The following is a 20,718-nucleotide window of genomic DNA, read 5'->3' as shown; positions in this document are numbered from 1 at the left end:
CCGGCCCCAGCACTTTGCTCCTGTTTTATGGGCCCACGACCACGCCTGCAGCATGAACAGCGACTGGGCTGGTCTTGCAGACGAGGAGATCGAGGCTCAGATGGGTGAGGTGTCCCTGCTCTGGATCCAACCCCCCCATGAGGATTCAGGCTCTGTGTCGGCCCCTCCCTGCCCACTCTGGTTTCTCCTCCAGCCTGGCCGTGCCCTCAGGTCCAGCCCCAGACCTGAACTGACTCAGGAAGCCGGGGTCGGCCTGGAATACCGCCGTGGTCCCGGGCTGGAGTGTGGGCTCTGTCTGTCTGGGCCCCTGGGGTCTGCGAGTCATCACGGGGGCCCGGCCGCCCCATGCTTTCTCCTGCACCGAGTTGACATTCTGCAGACCCGGCTCGGCCCGTCCACGTGCGGTGCCGCGTGTGGGAGGAAACCGCCAGCCGGCCCCGGGGGCCCCGCCGCCCGGCAGGCAGTCGGGGGAGAGGGACGCGGGGCCCCAGCTGCCCCCGCCTGGCAGGGGGCAGCCGTCCCGCTGCCCAGAGCCCTCCAGCCACAGAAGAGGCCCTAAGATCCCAGCGTCCTGGGCTGCAGGGCCTTGCCAACCGAGGAGTTGATGCGGTCCCGGTGAGGCAAGACACTTTGCCGAGAGTCCTGGGGGGGGACCCCAGGCCCTGCAAACGGACAGCCACCTCCTGGCAGCCACAACGGTCAGGGGACCACACACACACACACACACACACACACACGCCCTCCCCCCAGCCTGGCTGTCCTATCCCTCCCAGATCCCAACTCAGGACACCCTTGCAGGGAGCTGGGGGTGGGGTGGGGTTGGTGCCACCCGGGGATTCTAGAACAGCCTCTCCCACTTTGCTAGTGCTTTCCGGTGGGAGGGGGGCAGGTGGGGGGCCCCAGGCCGACGTCTTTGACCACCCGAGGAGGTCTCTGCTCCCCACTCTCGACTCCGTGGACTTGGGGTCAAGAGCCGGTGACCACAGGCCCAGCCCCACCTGCCCAGCCGCATGGAGGGGTCGTCACGGGCTCTGGAGGGGCTGGGGACACCTGCTCCCCACCTCCCCGGGCCCACCCCTTAGCCCCCCCTTTGTGGAGGTGACCCCAGGGTGTGGGGCGTTTTGTGTCCCCAAAACGTAAGTCCACATCTTAACCCCCAGTGCCTGCAAATGGGACCTTATCTGGAGACGATCGAGGGTCTTTGCAGACGATTTAGTTAAGATGAGGTCATCTGGGTGGGCTCTAAGCCAGCAGCTGGCGTCCTTCTAAGAAGAGGGGACTTAGACACACGCCCACAGGGAGGCAGCCACGTGACCGTGGAGGTACAGGTCGGGTGCTGAGGCCACAAGCCACGGAAGGGCCATGCCGGAGGCTGGGGAGGCAGGAAGAATCCTGCCCTGGATCCTCCAGAGGGAGCACAGCCCTGGGACGCCGTCACCACAGCTCTGCGGCCTTAGGACTTCAAGGTGGCCCCCCCAGGAAGCCCACACCCGGGTCCTCACGCTGCTCCCTGTGGCTGTCCCTTGAGCACCCGCCCCCAGCCAGCCTCCCCAGCAGACCAACACGGTCGGAGCCAAGTCTGGCCCCACCGTGCCCCTCCAACCTGTGCAGCATCTCGGACACGGGTGGGTCACGGGCTTCAAGCCCAGCAGCCCCAACTCTGTCCCTGCCCGAAGACAGCCGGGGGCAGGGAGGCGTCGGGGACAGGGCTTTCCCGGCAGCCTCTCGTCCCCCAGCCAGGTCACCTGTGCTGTCTGCTGGGAGCCCCAGCTGAGGCAAGGAGCCCCTTGGTCAGGGACAGGTGCTGAGCACTGACTGCATGCAGGGCACTGGCCCCATAAGGACAGCCATGCATCCGTCCCCAGAGCATCCGGTGCACTGGAGCCAAACTCAGCCTCACGTACATCCTGACGAGTGACAAGAGTGTAGGAGGGTCACAGTGTGTGTGATGTGGAGCTGGCTCAGTCCAGGAAGACTTCCTGAAGGAGGCAGCCACTCATAACCTCCTGAGGGGCGCCTGCAGGGCAGTCCTATCCGCCAGCCCTGCTTGGCATACAGTTGGCGCTCAGAAAGGCCAGCTGGAGGGGCTGGAGACGTCCTGGGTGCCCATCCAGTGGAGAGCAGGAAACCCCCTGTCAGCTGCCATATCTGGAAGGGGGGCCTGGGTGTCTGAGGCACTCCCTTCCCGGGAGGGTGGGGCCCGCCCCACCCGCCCCCCATCTGCAGACCCCGTCTGCTGCCGTCTCCCGGGGCTGCCGTGCTCCCTGTCATCTTGTCCTGTTTAAATATTTAATCCAGTTAAATATTAAACGTCTTCCAAGTCCCAATTACAACTGGATCGATTCTGTGCTGTATCTGGGCTGGCACTCTGCCTCCCGACATCAGAGGAGCCCGGGGGCGGCGGGGGGGGGGGAGGGCCCTCACCCCTGGGATGCTGAGCTGGCCACGGTCCCTTCAGAGCCCCTGTTGGAGGCTGGGCGGGAGGCAGCCAGGCCGGTGCCCTCCCTGGGGCTCCCCGAGCTCCCAGGGAGGCTGGACGGCCGGGCACGCGGAGAACGATTCTACTTGGAGCAAGCTTCTATCCTGAACTCCGGCACGTGGCATCACGTGAGCCCAGGCGACCTTGCCAAGGCCAGGCGTGGGTGGAAGCATTCCCGCCAGGCGGGGGGTGGGGGCGCCCCACCGAGGGAGGACACCTCTGTTTGAAGCCACTTTCAAACGATGAGCTATTTCAAGCGGGACCAACGACGCAGAGAATATCCGAGTTCGCCCCGGACCGTCCTCGGAGACGAAACTCTCCCGCAGCACGCCGCACGCGCACGGACGCGGGCGCACTGCGTGCACGCTCCGCGAGCGGCCTTTTGCGCTCCACGTGTGAGGGTACCGGGCAACTCACAAAGGTCTGTCTAGGGACCCGCCGCGACGGCTTCCCAACGCTGCCGAGACAACGCGGAGCACACAGTTTGCAAATGCAATAAAACGCGCAGCAGTCTTCCTCGTAGGTCCCCCGCGGCCAGCCGTTCCCGGGACGACCCCCCCCCCCCCCGACCCCCGCACTCTTCCCGTGCCCGTGCCCAGAACCCATCTGGACCCAGCCCCGCGGCCCCAGGTGTGTGGTCATTAAATCTGGCACGCGGCCCTCCGTCCCACCGTTTGTCACCCTGCACGGGTGATGCTCGTTGGGCTGAGGTGGAGCGCTCAGTCCGTGCACGGCTCTGCTCGTGCACGGCTGCTTCTACCACCAGCTCACCAAATTCTGGGACACGTGACCCCGGCCCACGCGGGCCAGCCGCGGGCGGCTCCGGCCAGACACCTGCTGGCCCGAGCGCTCACCCTCGGAGGCCTCCTGCTGGCGGCCCATCCAGCCTCCTTCTCGGGCTTGGCTGCGTAGGTGCTCTGACGACTTCGGCGCGACGGGAAATCCTGGCGTCCGGGCGAGGGGACCGCCCTGTGTCCTTTCCGGGAACGGGCTTGGCCGCCCCCAGCCCTCATCCATCCGAGACGTTGTGGGCTCAGCTGGTCCGACTCACTGGACATCCGTTAGGCTCCATGGAGGCGGACGTGAATTTATAGAGCAGTTTCGGCAGCATCTCCGCGTCCGCCACGTGGAGGCTTCCCGTCCACGCGGATCAGAGCGCCTGGTTTACTTAGATCTTCTTTTGTATCTTCTTTGAATAAGGGTTTTGCCCTGTTCTGACGCGGGCCCCCTCCCGGCCCGGGCTCGTCTGAGCGGCTTCCTGTCTGCCGGGCGCCCGTCGCGGCCTCTCCCAGCTGATGCCGGCTCTGCGATCTCTCTCCTGCCAGACCTCAAACCGGGGGACTCTCTCTACCTGTCCCCACGACCACCTCTTTGCGTGGCGTCCCCAGGCGGCGTGCGCTTGAATGTGTTGGGGATTTGCGGCGTTTCCGACTCTGAGCCTCCACACCCTTCACCCACGGCTCGGCTACTGCCTGCCCTGTTGCTAACCGTGTGCTCTCCTTCCGAATGTCCTTGGAGAGCAGGAATCCGAATGTTCTAGGCTGGGGGGTGGGGGTGGGCGGAGGGTCTCTGTGGCACCTACTCGCCTCTCGGTCTCACCGTCTGCCAGGGAGGCCCTGCTCCCAGCGCAGACGGTCTCCCGGCCTGTGTGTGTGGCGTTTGGACCCTCACCCCCATCCCCGCCCCCGGATCCTCTCTCCCCCTATTCTCTTCACCGGCATCTCCAGGCGCTATCGGTGGGGATTTTCAGGTGAACCTTTTCTCCCCACTGCTGCTGCCCTGGGGCCTCCAGCCTGCTACCCGAGGGTTCCCGCCGCCCTGGTCCGGGGCCCTCGGCCGGCTCTCGACGCCCCCCCGAAGACCACGGGGATGGGGAAGCCGCGGCTCCACACATCAGCAGCCCACGTGGGCTCCGGGGACCCAGAACAAGCATTTTCAACCCAACGGGACCCGAAACGTAATCTGTGTTCCAGCCGCTGCAAAAGTAAGAGAGAGGGAGGTGTCAGTCCCAGCAGCGCGAGGAGGTCCCCGGCCAGGCGGCCGCGGCAGCCGCTCAATAAAGCCGCAGGGAAGTTGCAGTGAAGAAGACGGCTGGTGAGAGGAAGGCTTTCCCCGGGGACACCTTCCCGGGGCCACAGACCGGGCTCTGCGAGGGAGGCGGACGGCCAAGTCTGCAGGGATGAGTGGGCACAGGAGGCCGGTCAGGCGATGGACCGCCCGTCGGGCAGGGGCCTCGGGACCCTGGGACCGTGACATGGGCCAGGTGGTAGCCCCCCCAGGAACGTGGCCATGTCCTGACCCCTGCAACCTGTGGATGGGACCTCATTTGGAAGCAGGGTCCCAGACGTAAGTGAGTGATCTCGAGATGCAGTCATCCTGCGTTTTCCAGGTGGGGCCTAAATCCAACGACGGCGTCCTTAGGAGAGAAGAGACACACGCTGTGTGCTGCCCCGCCCCCACTAACATCCATCCCGGGGCTCGCTGGTGTGCGGTCGGGTCCGCAAGATTCCCCACACCATCATGACGCCTGCGTGTAAAAACAGCTTTTCTTATTCCTTCCCAAACTCTCAGCAGTTTTTTCTATGTATCTATTTATTTTTGAGAGAGAGAAAGAGAGCAAGCCCGAGTGGGAGAAGGACGGAGAGAGAGGGAGACACCGAACCCGAAGGAGGCTCCAGGCTCCGAACTGTCAGCACCGAGCCCGACGCGGGGCTCTAACTCACTCACGGACCGCGAGATCATGACCTGAGCCGAAGTCGGATGCCCAACCGATGGAGCGCCCCCAGGCGCCCCTAAACTTTCAGCCTTTTCTCTCTTGGTGCCTGACGGGCCTGGCGGAGCCTCCAGGACGAAGTCGAGTGGAAGTGACCAACCTCGTCTTGTTCCTGGTCTTCCGGGAGGAGCTTCGGTCCTTCGCCATCGAGGGTGATGACTGATGCCTTGATCAGGTCCCCGGTGGGCCACGTGGCCCCGGTGGGAGACCGCCCGCCCCGGCCCTGCTGTGCCGGAACGAACGGCATCAGTGTCCGTCCGCGGGGCTGGCCGCACATCCCCAGCGGAGCCTGACAGTGATGGGCTCTGTCCTTATCTCAGTAATGAAGCCACAGAAGAGGCCATAAATCCAGGAAAATTAAAGCGTCGGCATCTGCTGAACAGAAACCCGTGCCTCCTGCAGCTGCTCTCCGGCCAAGGGAGGGGTCAGGAGCCAGAATCAGCGTCCGAGAGGATGTACCCCCCCCCGCCCCCACACTGGCCCTCCTGGACTGTCCAGGGGCCCCGTCCCGAGGGTCTAGCCGGTACGGGGGGCGGCCTTGCCCCAGGGCCTCTCCGACGGAAGGGGAGGCCCCTCCGAGGGTCTGTGCTCCTGGCACCAGCCCCAACCTCAGCCTGGGCTTGGCCCCAGCTACCTCTGGCTCCAGCTCAGGTGCTCATATGCTTGCCCCTCCCCGAGCCCCAGCCTGGGGGCAGCTCCGGGTGCCAGGGAACCCTCTCTTTACGTCGTGAGGTCTCCCCGGACCTCCTCCCTGGAGCACCTGGTTCCTGACTCCAGCTGGACGCTGCGTGTGGCCTGGCCCACTCTGCCGCCTCGTGCCCTCCTTTCACCCGGGGGGTGGGGGTCCCCGCAGGCCCGATCCAGCCTGGCCCCAGCAGACCCCAGTGTGTGCCCCGCAGCAGGCCCTGTCCCTGAGCCGAGGCGGGTCCTCCCCGGGGCCGGTGGCAGGTCCCGGTGGAGACCAGGCTGAGAGCAGGTTCTGGGTGGGGGGCGGGGGGTTCTTCCTGGTTATTCTAAGCACCCAGACAGCTGCTGACAGATCTGAGAGGTGGCTCGGTGATACAGGCTCGCGTCTGGAGGGACAACGGGGCAACAGCAGGGACTGGTGGTGTGGGAACGCCCCCTCCCTGCTCCCCGGGCACCAATCTCTCCCACTGGCCGAGAAGCAGGTGCCCAGGCAGGGACGGGAGGTTGGGCACTTTCTGGGGCTGTGTCTCTGGGCTGCCTGCCTTTGCAACAGGACCTCTGCGTCCTGCACCTCAGCCCTTGCTGTGGTTCCCGTGGGCTCCCATGGAAGGCTGGCGCTGCCTGGCGCTTTCTGAGGCTTGAGAAGCAAGGCTGCCCCTTTCCACCACATGGCGGTGACATTAGCTTTTGAGGGCCACGGTGGGGGCTGGTGTGGTGTCTGCCATGTCACCGTGGCCTCAGAGAATGCAGGGTCCATGCGGGCACCGGGCACCCTGGGGCGCTAGTCCAACACTCCCTTACTCTCCGCCGCACCTGCCGGAGGCCTCTCCAGGCTGGGCCTACACCTCCACGTGCTGTCTCCATGCCGCCCCCCCGGCTAGTCCCACCAGGGCGTCCCCAGGCACGTGGCAAGAAGAGGAGCCTGGACACCATCCAGGCCTTAGCCGGGAGTTGGTGCTGTCCCGGCGAGGAAGCAGGAGGGTTCTGGAAGTCTCCACTTGAAGCTGGAATCCTCTGGCTACTGGCCTGCCCACAGTCTGGCTTCAAGGACGCGGTTTTCTTCAGGGACAGGTTGGCTGTGTCCCGCCTCATCTCCCTCAAGGCCCTCAGGGCCAGACTGCCGCTCGCCACAGCTCAGCTCTCCCAGGCGGGGTCTGGGGCCATCTGACATTCTCTCCGGGGGAGGCAGGCGTCCCCCGAGCCGGAGCCGGGCGGGCTGGCGGCTGTGGTGCGTCAGCCTCCCTCCCCGTCTAGAACCGAGCCCTGCCTGCCACGTCCCGGCGGGCGGGTGCTGGGGAAGCCAGCGTTGAGGGGAATCAACGGAACATTAAACAAAGCAGGAACGCTTTACCGTAAAGGATGTGAATGCCTTCGGAGCCCCGGCCTCTGCCAGGCCCCCGTGGTGGCCTGGTGTGTGGGCACCTCACCTGCTGTCTCAGTCCCTGTCGCTGCAGCTAGAGCGGGGCTCCCTATCCGTGTCAGGAAGGGCTGCTCAAATCTCCATTTAACTGTACAGATTAAAAAGAAAAAAAAAAGTGCCCTGGGGTGAATGCGTGAAAGGAGACAGGAATCAGAGGCGGCCTGGCCTCCTGGCAGGGTCCCCACAGTCCCTGCAGCCCGGCATCCCCACCCTCCGTGACCCGACGGCTGAATGAAGCCGCTGGCCCACCTCGGCCGCAGGGCGCTGGTGCATCACCGGCCTGCCCGAGGCGGGCTCACCCTTCACGTGTCCCCAGGCAGCTGGTGGCAGCTCCCGGAGGGGCTGAGTCACGCTGGTCTGAGGGGCTCCTGCTGGCCGGGCCATGAACCCCGAGCGCTCGGCCCGCGGGGGTGGGAGGGTGAATCCGGGAAAGAGGTCAGCATATAGACCACATTTCAGGGTTCTCAGTCCCCAGCGGGTATGAGTCGCCTCTCCTGGGTTCTCGAGGGGCGTCCATACGGGAGTCAGTGCCTGCCAGGCGGAGGAGGGGCTGGCAGTGTTGACCTCTGAGGGTCTCACTCCAAGGCCTGAACTTTGGCGGGGACCCTGTGAGTGAGTCTGCCGGGCCCAGGCTCCTTGCAGGCAGGGGGGCCGGCCGCGCAGGGGGGCCGGAGGAGGAAATGGGGGCGGGGGGTGGGAGAGAAGCCTGACATCTGCCTCGGGTGTCCCGCTTTCCCACGGCCCCATCAAAGTCCTCTGGGGAAGCACGCTGGCCAGTGACCTGCCCCCCTCCCATTTCCTCACCCCACGTCGGCCCACGCCCCTCCCCCTCGGGTGCGACCTTGTTGGGGGGCACTCCCCCTGGCTCCCCTGCACACCCAGGGGGCTGCACCCCTGGATTCAAGGCTGGGACGCGCCCTCCGAGGAGATCCCACCCAAACCACCCAAGAGACGCCCCGACTCCTTCCCGCGAGTCCACCCCTGTCAGATGCTGCCGCAGGGCGGTCTCCCCAGGCCCTAGGCCGCCAATGATCCCAAGGGATGGGCAAGCGCCGGGAGGCCACCCCCGAAGGGGGTCAGGTTGCTGAGGACAGCCCATCAGCGTGGGCCTCCCTCTAGCCCCGCGGCTTCCGGAGATCCGACTCACTCCCCCCGCGCTGCACCCCTAGAGTGTAGAGCGCGCAGGCGGTTTCCGGCACATGCACAAGGATGTCCGATTCTAGAACAATTCTAGAGCATTTCCATCACTGCAAGGACTCTCATCCCCATCCCCCTCCCTCCAGCCCGAGGCGACCTCGCTGCGGCTGCGCCTGTTCCGGACGCTTGGTGTAGACAGAACTGCAAGCCAGGTGCTTCTCCCACGTCCACCCACGAGGTCGCCGGCCAGAGCCACACGCCTGTTCGCGGCTGAGGGATGCTGCGTCGTGTGCATGGTCTCCGTCCCCCTCTATCAGGCCCAGGGACCTTGGGGGCTCGGGAGACGTTCCAAACCCCTCGGTGGGCTGTGCCCACAGCACGTCCTGGGCAGGGCAGGGCTCCCGCAGACGGGAGCGAGACTCGGGCCTGGAGCAGCCGTGCCCCCCACCGTCTCTCCACCCTCCTGGAGCTCCGTGTATTCGAACAACAGCGACAGGAGGAGGAGAGGGACGGGAAAGGGTAAGCCCCACACGTGGTGATGGTGAGCGTGTGTAGACCCTCCACCACCTTTCAACCCACCTGTAACAAAACGGACAGATTCTGTGCTCAGCTCCATTTAAGACTCCATCATCCAATATGGAAACCTTAGTGCTCCCAGTTGAGACTCGAGGCCACATCCGAAATGCTGAGAGGCCCTGGACCCCCCCCCCCCGCCAGGCCAACTGCCAGCCAGTCCCCGGGCCCCCGGCCCCGTGGTGCACACGCACAGCTTGGCGGGTGGGTGCCCCAAATCGAGCACGGGCACCTTGGGGCTCCAGTGGGCGCCCGCCCCTCCGTGCACGCTGTGCGCCAGGCACCTCGCAGCCGCCCCACCTGCTTGGGCTCTAAGCCCCCTCTGCAGCTGTGCACCTACAGAATGAAGGTCTGGAAGGTTCCACACTTCCGAGCGACCTGCTTGTGGAGACCGGGGGCCGAAGCCACACCCCACGGCCTCCAGCCCCCCCTCCACAGCGACCCCAGGTGACCTGAGCTGGCAGGCCTGGGGCTGGAACCGAACCGTCTGAGCCTGTAGCGTGTGAACAGGTAGGCGAGGGCCAGCTCGCTGGTGCCAGTCAGGTGCCCCCCGCCCGCCCCAGCACAGCACCCCCTTCCCCGGTGCCTATTTCCGAGTGCACGGACTCCTGGGGTGAGCACCCTGGGGCCCCACGGAAGGCGCCTGACTCAGTCCTCCCGGTCTGCCTCCCAGCCCTGTCACACCTCACCTCCTGCTGCCGGCAGGAAGGTCACCAGAGAAAATATAGAACACCCAGTTACATTTGAATTTCAGACATAAACACGGTTTCTAGTACAAGTACGTCCCATACGTTACATGGGATATATTTGTACTAAAAAGTATTCATTCTTTGCCATTCCAAGTTAACTGGGCAACCTGTTCTTTTTTTTTTTTTCTTAGGGAGGAGAGCACATGAGCGGGGAAGGGGCAGAGAGAGCCAGAGAGAGAATCCAAGCAGGCTCCACGCTGAGTGACCCTGGGATCGTGACCAGAGCCGAAATGAAGAGTCGGACACTTAGTGGACTGAGCCCCCGCCAGGCACCCCGACGACCTGTATTTTAACATGGGAAGCACCTGTCACTGGAGGCCGCCTGGCTGGGCAGGGGCCCGGGCTGCCCGTCCCGAAGGCCACCCTCTGTGGAGCCTGGCCCAGCCGCACGCACAGTAAGGGGAGCACCTGTGGGCCTGGCTTTCGGCGTGGGGCTCGAAGGTCAAGGTGGGTCGGCCGCCTGCCGGCCCAGGCCCCTGCTTGGAGGCCTGAGCTCCCTTCAGCACCCCAGAGGGCTCAGTGGGGCTCACCTCCACTCGTGCCCGACAGCCACCAAGTGGCCGCACTGTGAGGACCCCGGCCCGGCACACTCACCTGCCGGGTGACCCAGGTCTCACCTCCCCAAGCCTTGGCTTCTGGCCGTGGCTCTTACCGATCTCGCATGGGCTAAGCCCTTCCTGTCCACCCACCTGGGACAGGCACGGGCCAACCCCACGGGAAGCCACGGTCTGGCCCACAAAGCAAACGGGGGCCAGCAGATGGCAAGGTGAGCACTGCAGAGGCAGCTTCGGACAGGCCCCTGAGCTCCGGAGGCTGCCCCCCGGGTCCTGACAGAGGCGGCCACGCTGCCCCCTGCCCCGCAGCCCGGACTGTCAAAGCGGAGGGCCCCCCAAGGCAGGCGGAATGTTCCACAGCCACACACCTCAAGGGGCTGAGGCCTTCTCCCAGGGGGGCGGAGCCTGTTTCTACTTTCCTCCCACTGAGCTAAGGGGCCATTTCCCCCACACCCCACGCGCACACGGCAGATCTTTGTCCAGGAACAGCTTTGCCCTTAAAAAAACAGAGCAAATAGCAAAAAGCAGAACCAAATTTCCAGAGGCCTGGAGGGTTTAAAAGACAATACATCTGAACGCTCTGTACAGTTTAATTAAACAATTTCCATGCCAATTTCCCAATCGTCCTATGCCTCGTGTCTCCTGAACATTCCTTTCCAGCAACGCGAACGTATTACCGTCTCGGCGTTTTCAGCGTCATTTTCCCTCCCTGGCGAGGCTCCCCCCTCGTGGGGCAGACCCCCTCTCGCCGATGGCCGCCGGCCTCGGCTGTGCTACCTTGAGCCTGATGGGAGGCCCAGTGCAAGCCCGTGGCTTCCCGGGGGCAGTCCCGCTGGACGCCGGGAACGCGGACGTCGGTGAGCACCAGCCCGGGGGACGCAGAGCCTTGGGAGGACGGTTCTGGCAGGCCCTCAGCTCGGTCAGATGGGAGTGGAAGATAGTAGGAGGTAGAAAATGCCCCTTCGAGGGACGGCACGGCCCCGCCCGTCTGTCAACGGGCCACGGGGTTTCTGAAGGCTATGGGCCTTGTCAGGTTACAGATGTTGTCTTTAAAAAATAATGTCTATTTTAAAAAATCCATGGCTCTGCCCTTTCTGCAGACATCCAGAGGACAGAGCGTGACAGAAAAGGGTGACAGTCTGTCTCGTTCAGAATGACATGCAGCTTTCTCCCTGTGCCAAGGGACCCCGTGGAAACTGTGCCCTGCCCTCCCCTTCCCCAGCACCCCACCTCAAGGCTGGCCCAGCACATAGGTACCCCAGGCTCTCTCTGGTTTTTCCTACTCCTCAGCCGTCTCCTGTGTGCCACAGGGCCTTTGCACAGGCTGCTCGCCCTGCTGGGAATAACCCTCTGTTCCTCTTCTGGCTGCTTTCTTGTTCTCAATATGTCTCCTGCTCCCCATCTTTCTCAGCTCTCCATGGCAGTTAACACAGTTTGTAAATGTTTTCATCCTGCATCCAAGGATGTGTTACTGGCTGCCTCCTTGCCGGAATGAAGCTTCGGGGAACAAGAACAGCGCCTGGACTGGTCCCTGTCGCTGGGTCCCCAGTTCCTTCCAGGGCCCGGCACCCATTTGACCTCTCGCTAATTTTTGTCCAGCAAACCACGAAGAGCCTTCAGCTGAAACCCATCTGGAGCTTCCCCCTCAATTGTAAGGAGTGTGGAAAACAGGGGATCCAGGGACCCTTGCCCAAGGACCTGCTTCGGCTTCTGTGTCTGTCCCATCCTTGCAAGCTTCCCTGCAGGGCTGAGGTCTAGGCCCCTGGGCTCTTCCAGAGCCTTCTTCCTCGTGGCCAGAACCCTAATTGCTGTCTGAGGACCTTAATTACTGGTTGTGGCCCTCGGCCGCTAAGTAGCGGCATTAAAGTAGAGTAAATGTTTTCCTTTTCCTGAAAAGTTCATATATACAAGAGGGGGTGCCGCTCAGCGGCGAGCAGCCTGCGCAGAGGGCACCGCCTGGGGCCTGCCCGGCAGCTACTGTGGGTACGCCTTCCCGTACCTTCGTCCACCCCACAGAGTGCCTTTCCCAGGACGCAGCTGCCCCCAGGGCCTCCCCGAGTCCCCGCACAGCGCCTTCCCACCCTGCAGGTGGAGAAGCCCAGGGCGGCAGCCGTGCCAGGTCTGGGAGTCCCCAGGTGGCCTTCACTCCCTGCCACCCCAGCAGCCGGTGAGGCCTAAGGTTCCTGGAGCAGCATGTGAGGACCGGCCAGCTGCCTGCTCTTTGTCCGGAGGTGGTGGGGCTCTGCACGCTGACTGGGGTGGGGGGTGGAGGGGCGGGGGGGCTTGGCAGGAGCGAGGGAGCCGCCCCTCCGAGGAGGCTGGCTGGGGGTGGGGGGTGGGGAAGGTGCTCCCAGAGCAGTAGTCCCATGGTGACCGTGGTGACCGGTGGTCCTGGTTCTGACTCCAGGCGGGGCACTGGGGTGGGGAGGAGTCAGGAGCTCGCCCGGCCCCCACCCCCTCCGCTGACACCCGGAGGGCAGGTCTCCCTGTGTGCCTGGTGGGGGCCTGCCTTCCTGGTCTGGTCCAGGCGCTGAGGTAGCGACGGTCCCACGAGGACTCCTCTATGGAAGGACCCCTGGAACACAGGAGCTTCAGTGACCTGTTCTGCGTGTGCTCAGTGTGTGAGACTGGGGGCTGCAGGAGGGCCCGGCCCCGGCCGCAGGGTCTCACGTGTCCCACCCAGGAGGGGTGGGCACGGGACAAGTTCACAGAAACTGCCTCAGGTATGCGCGCGCGCGCGGGGGTGCTGGGGGAGATGCGGCTGCGGGCGCACCCAGAATCCCACCCACGAACACAGCGGCACATCACACGGGCACGGTCACACCCAAAACACACACGCGGAGGGGGAGGGGCACGCAGCCTCGCAGTCACGGCCGCGGCCGCCCACGTCCGCCCGGCCCCGCCCCCTCGGCGACCCCGGCCCGCCTCGCCCGGGTGTAGGGGGCGGTGCGCGGCGGCGGGGAGGGGGAGGGGGAAGGGAGAGCCCGCCTCCGCGGCTCGGGCCGCCCCCGCAGCGGGGGGCGGGGAGCACGTTGGCGCCGCTCCCCGCCCCCCGCCGAGCCTCTCCGCGCGCGCCCCCTGGCGCACCGCGCGCCCGGAGAAGGGGGTGGGGGGCGCGGAGGGGTCCAGCCCCGCCCTTCCTGCCCCTGGGAACGGGCGGGTGCCCCCCGCGATGGGGGAGGGTCGGTCGCGCGCGTGCCTCGGGGCGGGGGCGGGGGCGGCCCCTCCCTCTCGGCGCCCCTGCGGCCCCGCCCCCGCGCCGGCCCCGCCCCCGCCCTCCGCCGCTCACTCCGAAGTTTCCTGCGCCGCGCGCGGACACGCTCCGGGCTTGCTCGCCGCCCCGCGCCCCCGCCCCGCGCCCCCCGGCCCCGCGCCCCGCGTCCCCGGCTCGTCAGCCCAGCGGTCCCCTTCCGCCCCGGGGTCGCCGCCGTCGCCGCCGGGCCAGCCGGAGCGGGAGCCGAAGCCGGCGGGCCGGGGCCGGGGGCGCGGGCCGGGGGCGGCGCGCTCCAGCCGGGGCCGAGCGCCGTGCCGGGTCCGCGGTGACCGCGCCGCCCGGGCGATGCCCGCGGGGACGCCGCCGGCCGCCGGAGCGAGGTGAGACACGGCGGGGGACGCGCGCCCCACTGCGCGGCGGGACCCTCTTCAACTTAGCGGAGCCGGCGAGGGCGCCCTTGGGGCCCCCCGCCCCGGCGATGGGGGAGGGGCGGCCCAGCCCTCGCCGGAGGGAGGGGGCGGGAGGGGGCGGGCGGGGGCGGGGGGCGCATTTGTCTCTAATAAGGGAAGACAAAGACATGCCGGCGACCGAGGCTGTTCCCGCAGCTCCGCCGTTCCCCAGGCGGGCGAGGGGTGTCGTTCCCGGGTCGCGGTCACCGCCTGTCACCCCGCAGGTGCTGCCCGTTGCCACCATGACCGAGGGCGCGCAGGCGGCCGACGAGGTCCGAGTGCCCCTGGGCGCTCCGGCCGCGGGCTCGGCGGTGGCGGCAGGGGCGTCCCCGGCGAGCCCCGGGGTGCCGGGGCGGGAGGCGGAGCCGGGGTCCGGGGCCGGCGCGTCGCCCCCCGAGAGCCCGGCGGCCGAGCGCGGCGCGGAGCTGGGCGCCGACGAGGAGCAGCCCGTCCCGTACCCGGCGCTGGCGGCCACCGTCTTCTTCTGCCTCGGGCAGACCACGCGGCCGCGCAGCTGGTGTCTCCGGCTGGTTTGTAACCCATATCCTTCCAGGGCAGCCGGGTTGCAAGGCGTGGGGTCCGGAGCGCGGGACCTCCTCTGTGTGGCCCCTGCGAGGCCGGAGCGGGCTGGGCGCACGGGCAGCGCAGGGCACGGGAGTGGGGGCACCAGGGGCGTCCCCGCGTGCCCGAATGGAGTGTCCCCGGTCCAGAGTCCGTCCGGGATGGGAGAGGGTGGGAGAGAAGCGGCGAGGCCATCACGGACTTGGAGAGGAGAGGGGTCGGCGGGGCGGGAAGTCGGAACTCCCAGGGCTCCCGTGGGTGGCGGCCAGGAGGGGAAGGCCGCCCCCGGGGCCGACAGAATGTCCGTCAGAGGCGGGACCCTTGCCGGGGAAGGGGAGGGGGAGGCCGGAAGGAAGTAGAGTAAGGGGAGCAAAGTTGCCAGCCTGTGCTTTGCGCCTCCGAGCGTCGCGGGAGATCGACCGGTGGGGCCGGAGGCGGTGCGCGGTGGCCGGCCCTTTTCCAGGGAGAGATGCCGTGACGTTGGTTGTGAACTCGCCTCTCCAGGCTGAACTCGGTGCTGGGGCTGATTTAAGTCATGCGCAGCTGGGGGTGGGGGGCAGGGACGCAGCTGGCTCTGCACCGTGGAGTCCCTTCTTCTAGTGCTTTCCCTGGGAAGGGGCCCCTTTTCTGTTCTCGGCCAGAGTGGCAGAGAAGGTTCTAGACTGGCGTTGGGTCGGCCGGGGCACTTGTGGGATGCAGATAGCTGGTCTGGTGGTCCCCCAGCAGATGGCCTTTGGGGACTGTCTCAGTGGGGTCCTGTCCATCCTGAACGTTGGCTCTTACTGGTGGGAAGTGGTTTCCAGGTGGCCGGGCTGTGGGCGCCCTGCCTTCCTGCCCTTCCACAGGGAGACACTGGGCAGACAGGGTCCGTGGAGTGGGGGACAGGGCCGAGGCCAGGAGGCTGACGGAGGTGGGGACCAGCCTGTAAACTTTGTCTGTCAGAATCGAGACCGAGGTGAAAATGAGCAATGTGTGTGTATATTTTTTCTACCTTGTGTGTTTAACTGTGTAAATATTAAACGTGAGAGAAGAATCTGTACCGAAGAAAAGTAATAAAACCCATGCTTCTCTTTTCCGAAATCTAAACATCGGCTGAGTCCAGTTTACCTTCTGGTTGTCAAGAAGGTCATCATGGTCCAGGGCCGGCCTCAGGCATGGCGGCAGGCTTCAGAGCCTGCCTGTGTCCTGCACCCGTGATGGCCTTCGGGGGGCACCCCCCCCCCCCCCCCCCCCCCCAGACATCAGGCTTGTCTTCCTGCATAGCAGCCGGCCTGGCCTCCTCTCTGGGACTCTGACCTGGAGATGGCCGGGTCACCTCACTTTGCCGGGAGTGGTGGGTGTGGTGGCGGGTTGTGCCCCGAGGCCCTGGTTTGGGACAGGACTGGAGTCCGGCTTCTCCAAGCTCGTGCAGAGACCAGCTAGGGAAAGAGTCTGCGAGGCCTGCACTTTGTCTCTTCTGACAGCCCCCATGCCTGGCTGCGGTGTTCTCTGGAGGCTGACCCCGGGGGTGCTGGGTGTCCCGGGCCTTCAAGGCAGGCTGTGTCCCTGAGGGCGTCTGACAAGGTTGTTTGTGTTATTGGGCGCAGGGAAGGTGCGGCGGGGAGGCGTGCACAGGTGGGCTGCAGCCCAGAGGGCCGTGGGGGCTGGGACTGGCATGGCTGGGTTAGTGTCCTTGTGTGTGTGCTCCCCGTGACCACGCTGGAGGGGGAGGGTTTGTCAGCGGGGGAGCTCACTGTCTCCTGCAACTGTGGGGGGGGGGGGGTCAGGGGCTCAGATCCTGGGATCATTTTACCTCTGTGCAAATTCTGCATGTGTCACGCGGGGTGGGCACGTCATGGCCTTTGGTCTCAGGGGGACGGCCGCTGACCTCCAGCAGATACAGGGCCGCGTCTTGGGGGCATGCGTCAGCCCTGGGGGGCACTCAGAATAAGCTGGAGCGCTTGGACGGTGGGGGGGGGGGGGGGGGGGGAGGGTGGGCTCGGTTCTCTCCAAGGGTCTGCGAGGCCTCAGCACGGCTGCCCAGAGCACTTGAGATTCCCTGGGTCAGCAGGGCCGGCCCTGGCCGGACAGTGGGGCGTCCTGTAGCCACGGGGCACTTCCGCCGCCTCCGGCTGCTTCCCTCCCCATCCTGGGGAGCCTCTCACGCTGCAGAGGACAAAGTCAAAGGGAAACGGGGTAATTGGGTTTGCTCTGGGAACCCACACTCCGTGCAGCAGCTTCTCGCTTTCCAGACGCTGGCAGAATCCCAGCTGACGTCCATGGAGCCCGGGCCGAGCCCGGATCCCGTCAGCGAGTGGAATGCAGGAAGGGGTCTTCCTTAAGCCCCCCGACCTTTTGGGAGCGCTAAGTGGATGACTCCGGCACAAACGACCGCGCCTGGTCTGCTTTTGCCTTGAGGGGGCCTCCGACGCCGAGTGAGGGAGCCTGCAGGGGCAGCCCGTGCCCTCATCGATTTACTTTGCGTTTCGAAAATATAACCGTGCTGGAACTTTTGGGGCAAGTGCTGTCTCTCCTACACAGGTTTATTTATAGAGGGAGGTGGGTGGGATCTGTGTGTTGTAGCCCGCGTGGCTGGGTTATGTTCTGCCCGGGCTCCCCCAGGGTTCCTGACTCCGCCGTGCCTGCGACGCGCGACGCAGCTGCTGCGGTCCCAGCACCCAGGCCGGGCGGGGCCTCCGGGGACGCTTACCGGTTGGGAAGGGGGCCCCCCGGGAAGGCCAGCTGCAGCCCGGCAAAGGTGTCGAGGGAGTAGGCTGTGGTCGAGGAGGCACTTGGGGGCTCAGGGGTGGCGTGCACCTCCAGGAGCCGCTTCCCAGGGGCCGGGGGCCAAACACACCTCAGCACAGAGCTCGGAGAAGCCAGAGGGACGCGTCAAGGTCACACGGCTGCTGGAGGGCAGAGCTGGGTGAGCCCTGTGTGACTCACAGGTCCCAGCGTTTGGCAGGGGCGTGAGGCCGGTCAAGTCCAGCGTTTTGAAGGTGTCTGCCGAACCCCGTGCTTCAGGCTGTTAAACCGCCACCCGCGCCTGGGGCTTATGGTGGGTGTGGGTGTCCTGGCCAGGACACTTGGGGCGTTGACGCGGGGCAGCCCCCGCCTCCGTCCCTCAGCCCGCTGTGTCCCCACCAACCTGACGGGAACAGGACAGGTGCACCTTCCTGAGCTTGTGGCTGTGATCCCCTGAGCACTTTGTCTTACGCAGGGGCTTCCTGCGTGCGCTCTGGGGATGCAGGCCTGGGGTGCCTCTTCCGAGCTCCTTGTCATCCCAGCGCGCTGTTCCTGGATTCGGGCCCTCGTCTGGCACCAGTGTGTCTGTTTCCCTGGACTTGGTGTCCCTAGGCCGGCCCTTCCAGGGGAACGGGCGTCTTCCCAGAGGCCGGGAGGGGCTCTCGCGCAGGCACTAAACCCACCTGGGGGGACAGATGGGAAGGCCATCCTGGCCCGGGTAGAATTAGGGGATACGAAACAGAAATGGTGTGCGCAGTGTGGGGGCCTCGCCCCTCTGGGCCGGCCGGGGTGTAGCGTGTCTGCCCCAGGCCCAGGGTCACCAGCCTGCAGGCCAGGTCCCTGCGGCCCTGAGGCTGAAGCTCACGGCTCCTGAAGAAGGAGGTCCCGAGGGCATACGTTCACGCCGAGCATCTCGGGCTGGGCGGAGGGGATCAGATGCAGAGACCCCTGCCCTCCCCCAGCTGAGACAGGGTTATCGTGGTGGGGGCTTCACGGGGAGGTGTTGTTGTCCCCGAGACCTGAGAGGGCAGCGGTGGAGAGGCGGATCTCGGAGTACTCGCCAGAGGCAGGGCCGGGCGTGTCATGTTCTTAGTGTGGCTGCTCCTGGAGGGTTTGAGGGGGAGGGCTCTGAACACTGACCTGAGCTCCCGTTTTTCCCAAGTGAGAGCTGGGCCGTAAGGTGTCACCTCCCTGGGTTCTGTGGGTTGCTAAGGAGGGCTTCTTGGAGGAAGTGAGGTTGGCTTGGGCTGTGTGGATGGGTAGGAGCTGGTGGTAGAGAAAGAAAAGGAAGGCTTTTATGGGTTTCTGGTTCCCACAGGAAAGCAGCCTTTGAGGGGGGGCAGGCCTTGGAAGGAGAATTAGCGTGAGTTGAGTTTTGTCCGCCTTCGAGGGACCAGGCCGTGTCCCCATTGCTTTTGGTGCCCTGGGACTGCCCAGAAAGGGATTCGGCCGAGAGCTTGTTTTCTCTGCAGTGGCCTAGACTTCAGGCTTGTCCAGGGCCCTCACCTCAGCCCTGACGGGGTTTTGAGCTGGGGCAGCATTTGGTGTTGGTTGAGCTCACTGGGGGCCTGATTCGTTGGTGGAGGCCAGGAAGCACAGAGTCAGTGCTGGGTGCGTGTGTCACGGTGAGACCAGGTGTGGCCATTAGCCATTCTGCAGCTGAGTGTGGCTGGACTGATCTCAGTGAAGGTGTTGGGGTGGGTGGGCCAGGTGGAGGCTGTTGGGGCCTGGGGGTCAGGGGCACTCTAGAAGCTTAGTGGACAGGGACTTGGGTGGGAGGACGTGGACAGGAACGTCCTTGGCTGGGGAGCAAATGGCACAAGCAAAGGTCCTGAGGCAGGTGGAACGTATCCCTGAAGCTTGGAGCTGTTGGGGGTTTGCGGGGAGGCCCAGGTAAGGAGAGGCAGGAGGCCAAGGCTAGGAAAGCCTTGTGGGCATGGCAGGCAGGATGGCGGGCTGGCCTGGGTCTCAGGGAACGGCTCTGCCTCCAGCTGGCCTTGGGGCTTGTTTCTCAAGGTCGGGGCAGTGTGGAGACCGGGCTGGGGGAAATGGTGGTGAGGTAGGGAGACAAGAGCAGGCACAGAGCACCCTGGGGGCAGAGGCCTGGAGGCGGGACCGAGGTGAGGGCGTAGCCGGCACCAGCACCCAGACCGAGCCCTTGGACTGTGTGGGAGTCGCATTCGGACCCCCCAAATCTGGTCTGGCCGAGGGAGGCTTTGGGCGCCCTCCCCGGCATGGTGGAGCCCTCGGGGTGGTCCAGGGTTGCTCCCCGCGCCCTGCCGGTGGTGCGGCAGGCCAGACAGCGGCCTCCCGGGGTTGCTGGCAGGACTCCCGAGTGCAGAGTGAGGATGTGAAGGAGTGCGGGGGATGGGCCAGCCTGTCTGGCATCCCAGGGGTGGATTCAGGGCAGCCAGGCTGGGCCCCAAGCAGTGAAGGTCGGGGCGTCCAACGTGGTGTCGTCCTGTTTGTGTCCAGAGCCCGCCCTGGAAGGGGGCGGCACAGCCTCGGAGGCCCAGGTAGGAAGGTCCTTTTTCTTTCCGCTTACGAGTGGGTATTTGGGGGGGGGGGAGCCTCAGAGGAGCCACATACCCCCTTCCTCCCTCGGTGGTTAATTCTGACACCCCGGCGACACCCAGGAGTCGCGCGGGCCCAGGTCGACACCCCGGCAAGTGGACCTGGGGAGTGCAGTCAGGCTGGATTCCCAGACAGGATGGGGTGCAGGGGAAGACAGCCTGGCCCTCGAGAGCTGGCAGCGGGTCTGGGCACCATCCCCAGAGCGCCGTGCCTGCCGCGGGTGACAGATGGGGGCCACTCTGCCGCGCCGTCTTCCCGAGTGAGTAGCAGCTCGTTCTGCCCGGGGCGGGGCCGCACGGAGCAGACGCACGCCTTGCGGGGGAGGTGGGGGTGTGCTTCCCTGAGTCTGGCCGCCAAGCCCTCGCCCTCGTCCGCCGCGGGAACGGGCTGGCAGGGCCCCGGGTTGTGATCAGCGGGGCAGCAGATGAGTGTGCGAAGTCAGAGTGTGCGGGGGGAGGGGAGGCGGGGGAGGGGGGGCCGCCTGTGTCCTCGCCAGCAGCAGGAAGCTCTGTGTTGTGAGCCGCCTGCGTCTCTGGCTGGGGGCCGCTCCTGGCTCTTGGGGGTTTTCGGCCCTGGACGAGCCCCTTTCCTTGCCTGCGACGCGTGTGAGGACCAGGTCCGTGTCCCAGAGCAGACCTCCCCGGTCCCCGGCCTCCACCACGGCCTTTCTTCGCCAAAGCTGAGGGCAGACAGGGGACCGCAGAACCCCCTGCCTGGGCTCCTGAGGTCTGGGTGCGGCTGGTGGTCTCCACGCCTGGCTGCTCACGCATGTCGGATGGATCCAGGCCAGGCCGCAGCTTCGTCCGTGTGGACGGCTTAGGCCG

The 20,718-nt window shown here is 65.8% G+C and overlaps 2 protein-coding genes across 2 annotated transcripts in view; one reads left to right on the top strand and one right to left on the bottom strand.

Moving 5' to 3' along the window:
• LOC147573235 (putative serine protease 29) overlaps window positions 1-20,718 on the bottom strand; it is a 280,540-nt gene that overhangs the window by 158,934 nt on the left and 100,888 nt on the right. The window lies entirely within an intron of this gene.
• The window catches only part of CACNA1H (calcium voltage-gated channel subunit alpha1 H), a 61,401-nt gene continuing 54,940 nt past the window's right edge, over window positions 14,258-20,718 (top strand). Inside the window, exon 1 of the mRNA XM_086691673.1 lies at window positions 14,258-14,576. Coding sequence (XP_086547799.1) covers window positions 14,278-14,576 — 299 coding nt within the window. The 5' untranslated portion in view covers window positions 14,258-14,277. The remainder of the gene's footprint in view (window positions 14,577-20,718) is intronic.

This window comes from Puma concolor, chromosome E3 (genome assembly GCF_028749965.1).
Source record: "Puma concolor isolate L17-30 chromosome E3, mPumCon1.1.hap2, whole genome shotgun sequence".
Classification (NCBI taxonomy): Eukaryota; Metazoa; Chordata; class Mammalia; order Carnivora; family Felidae; genus Puma; species Puma concolor.
Note: the sequence above shows the minus strand (reverse complement) of the source record. Positions and strands in the feature narration are given on the sequence as shown.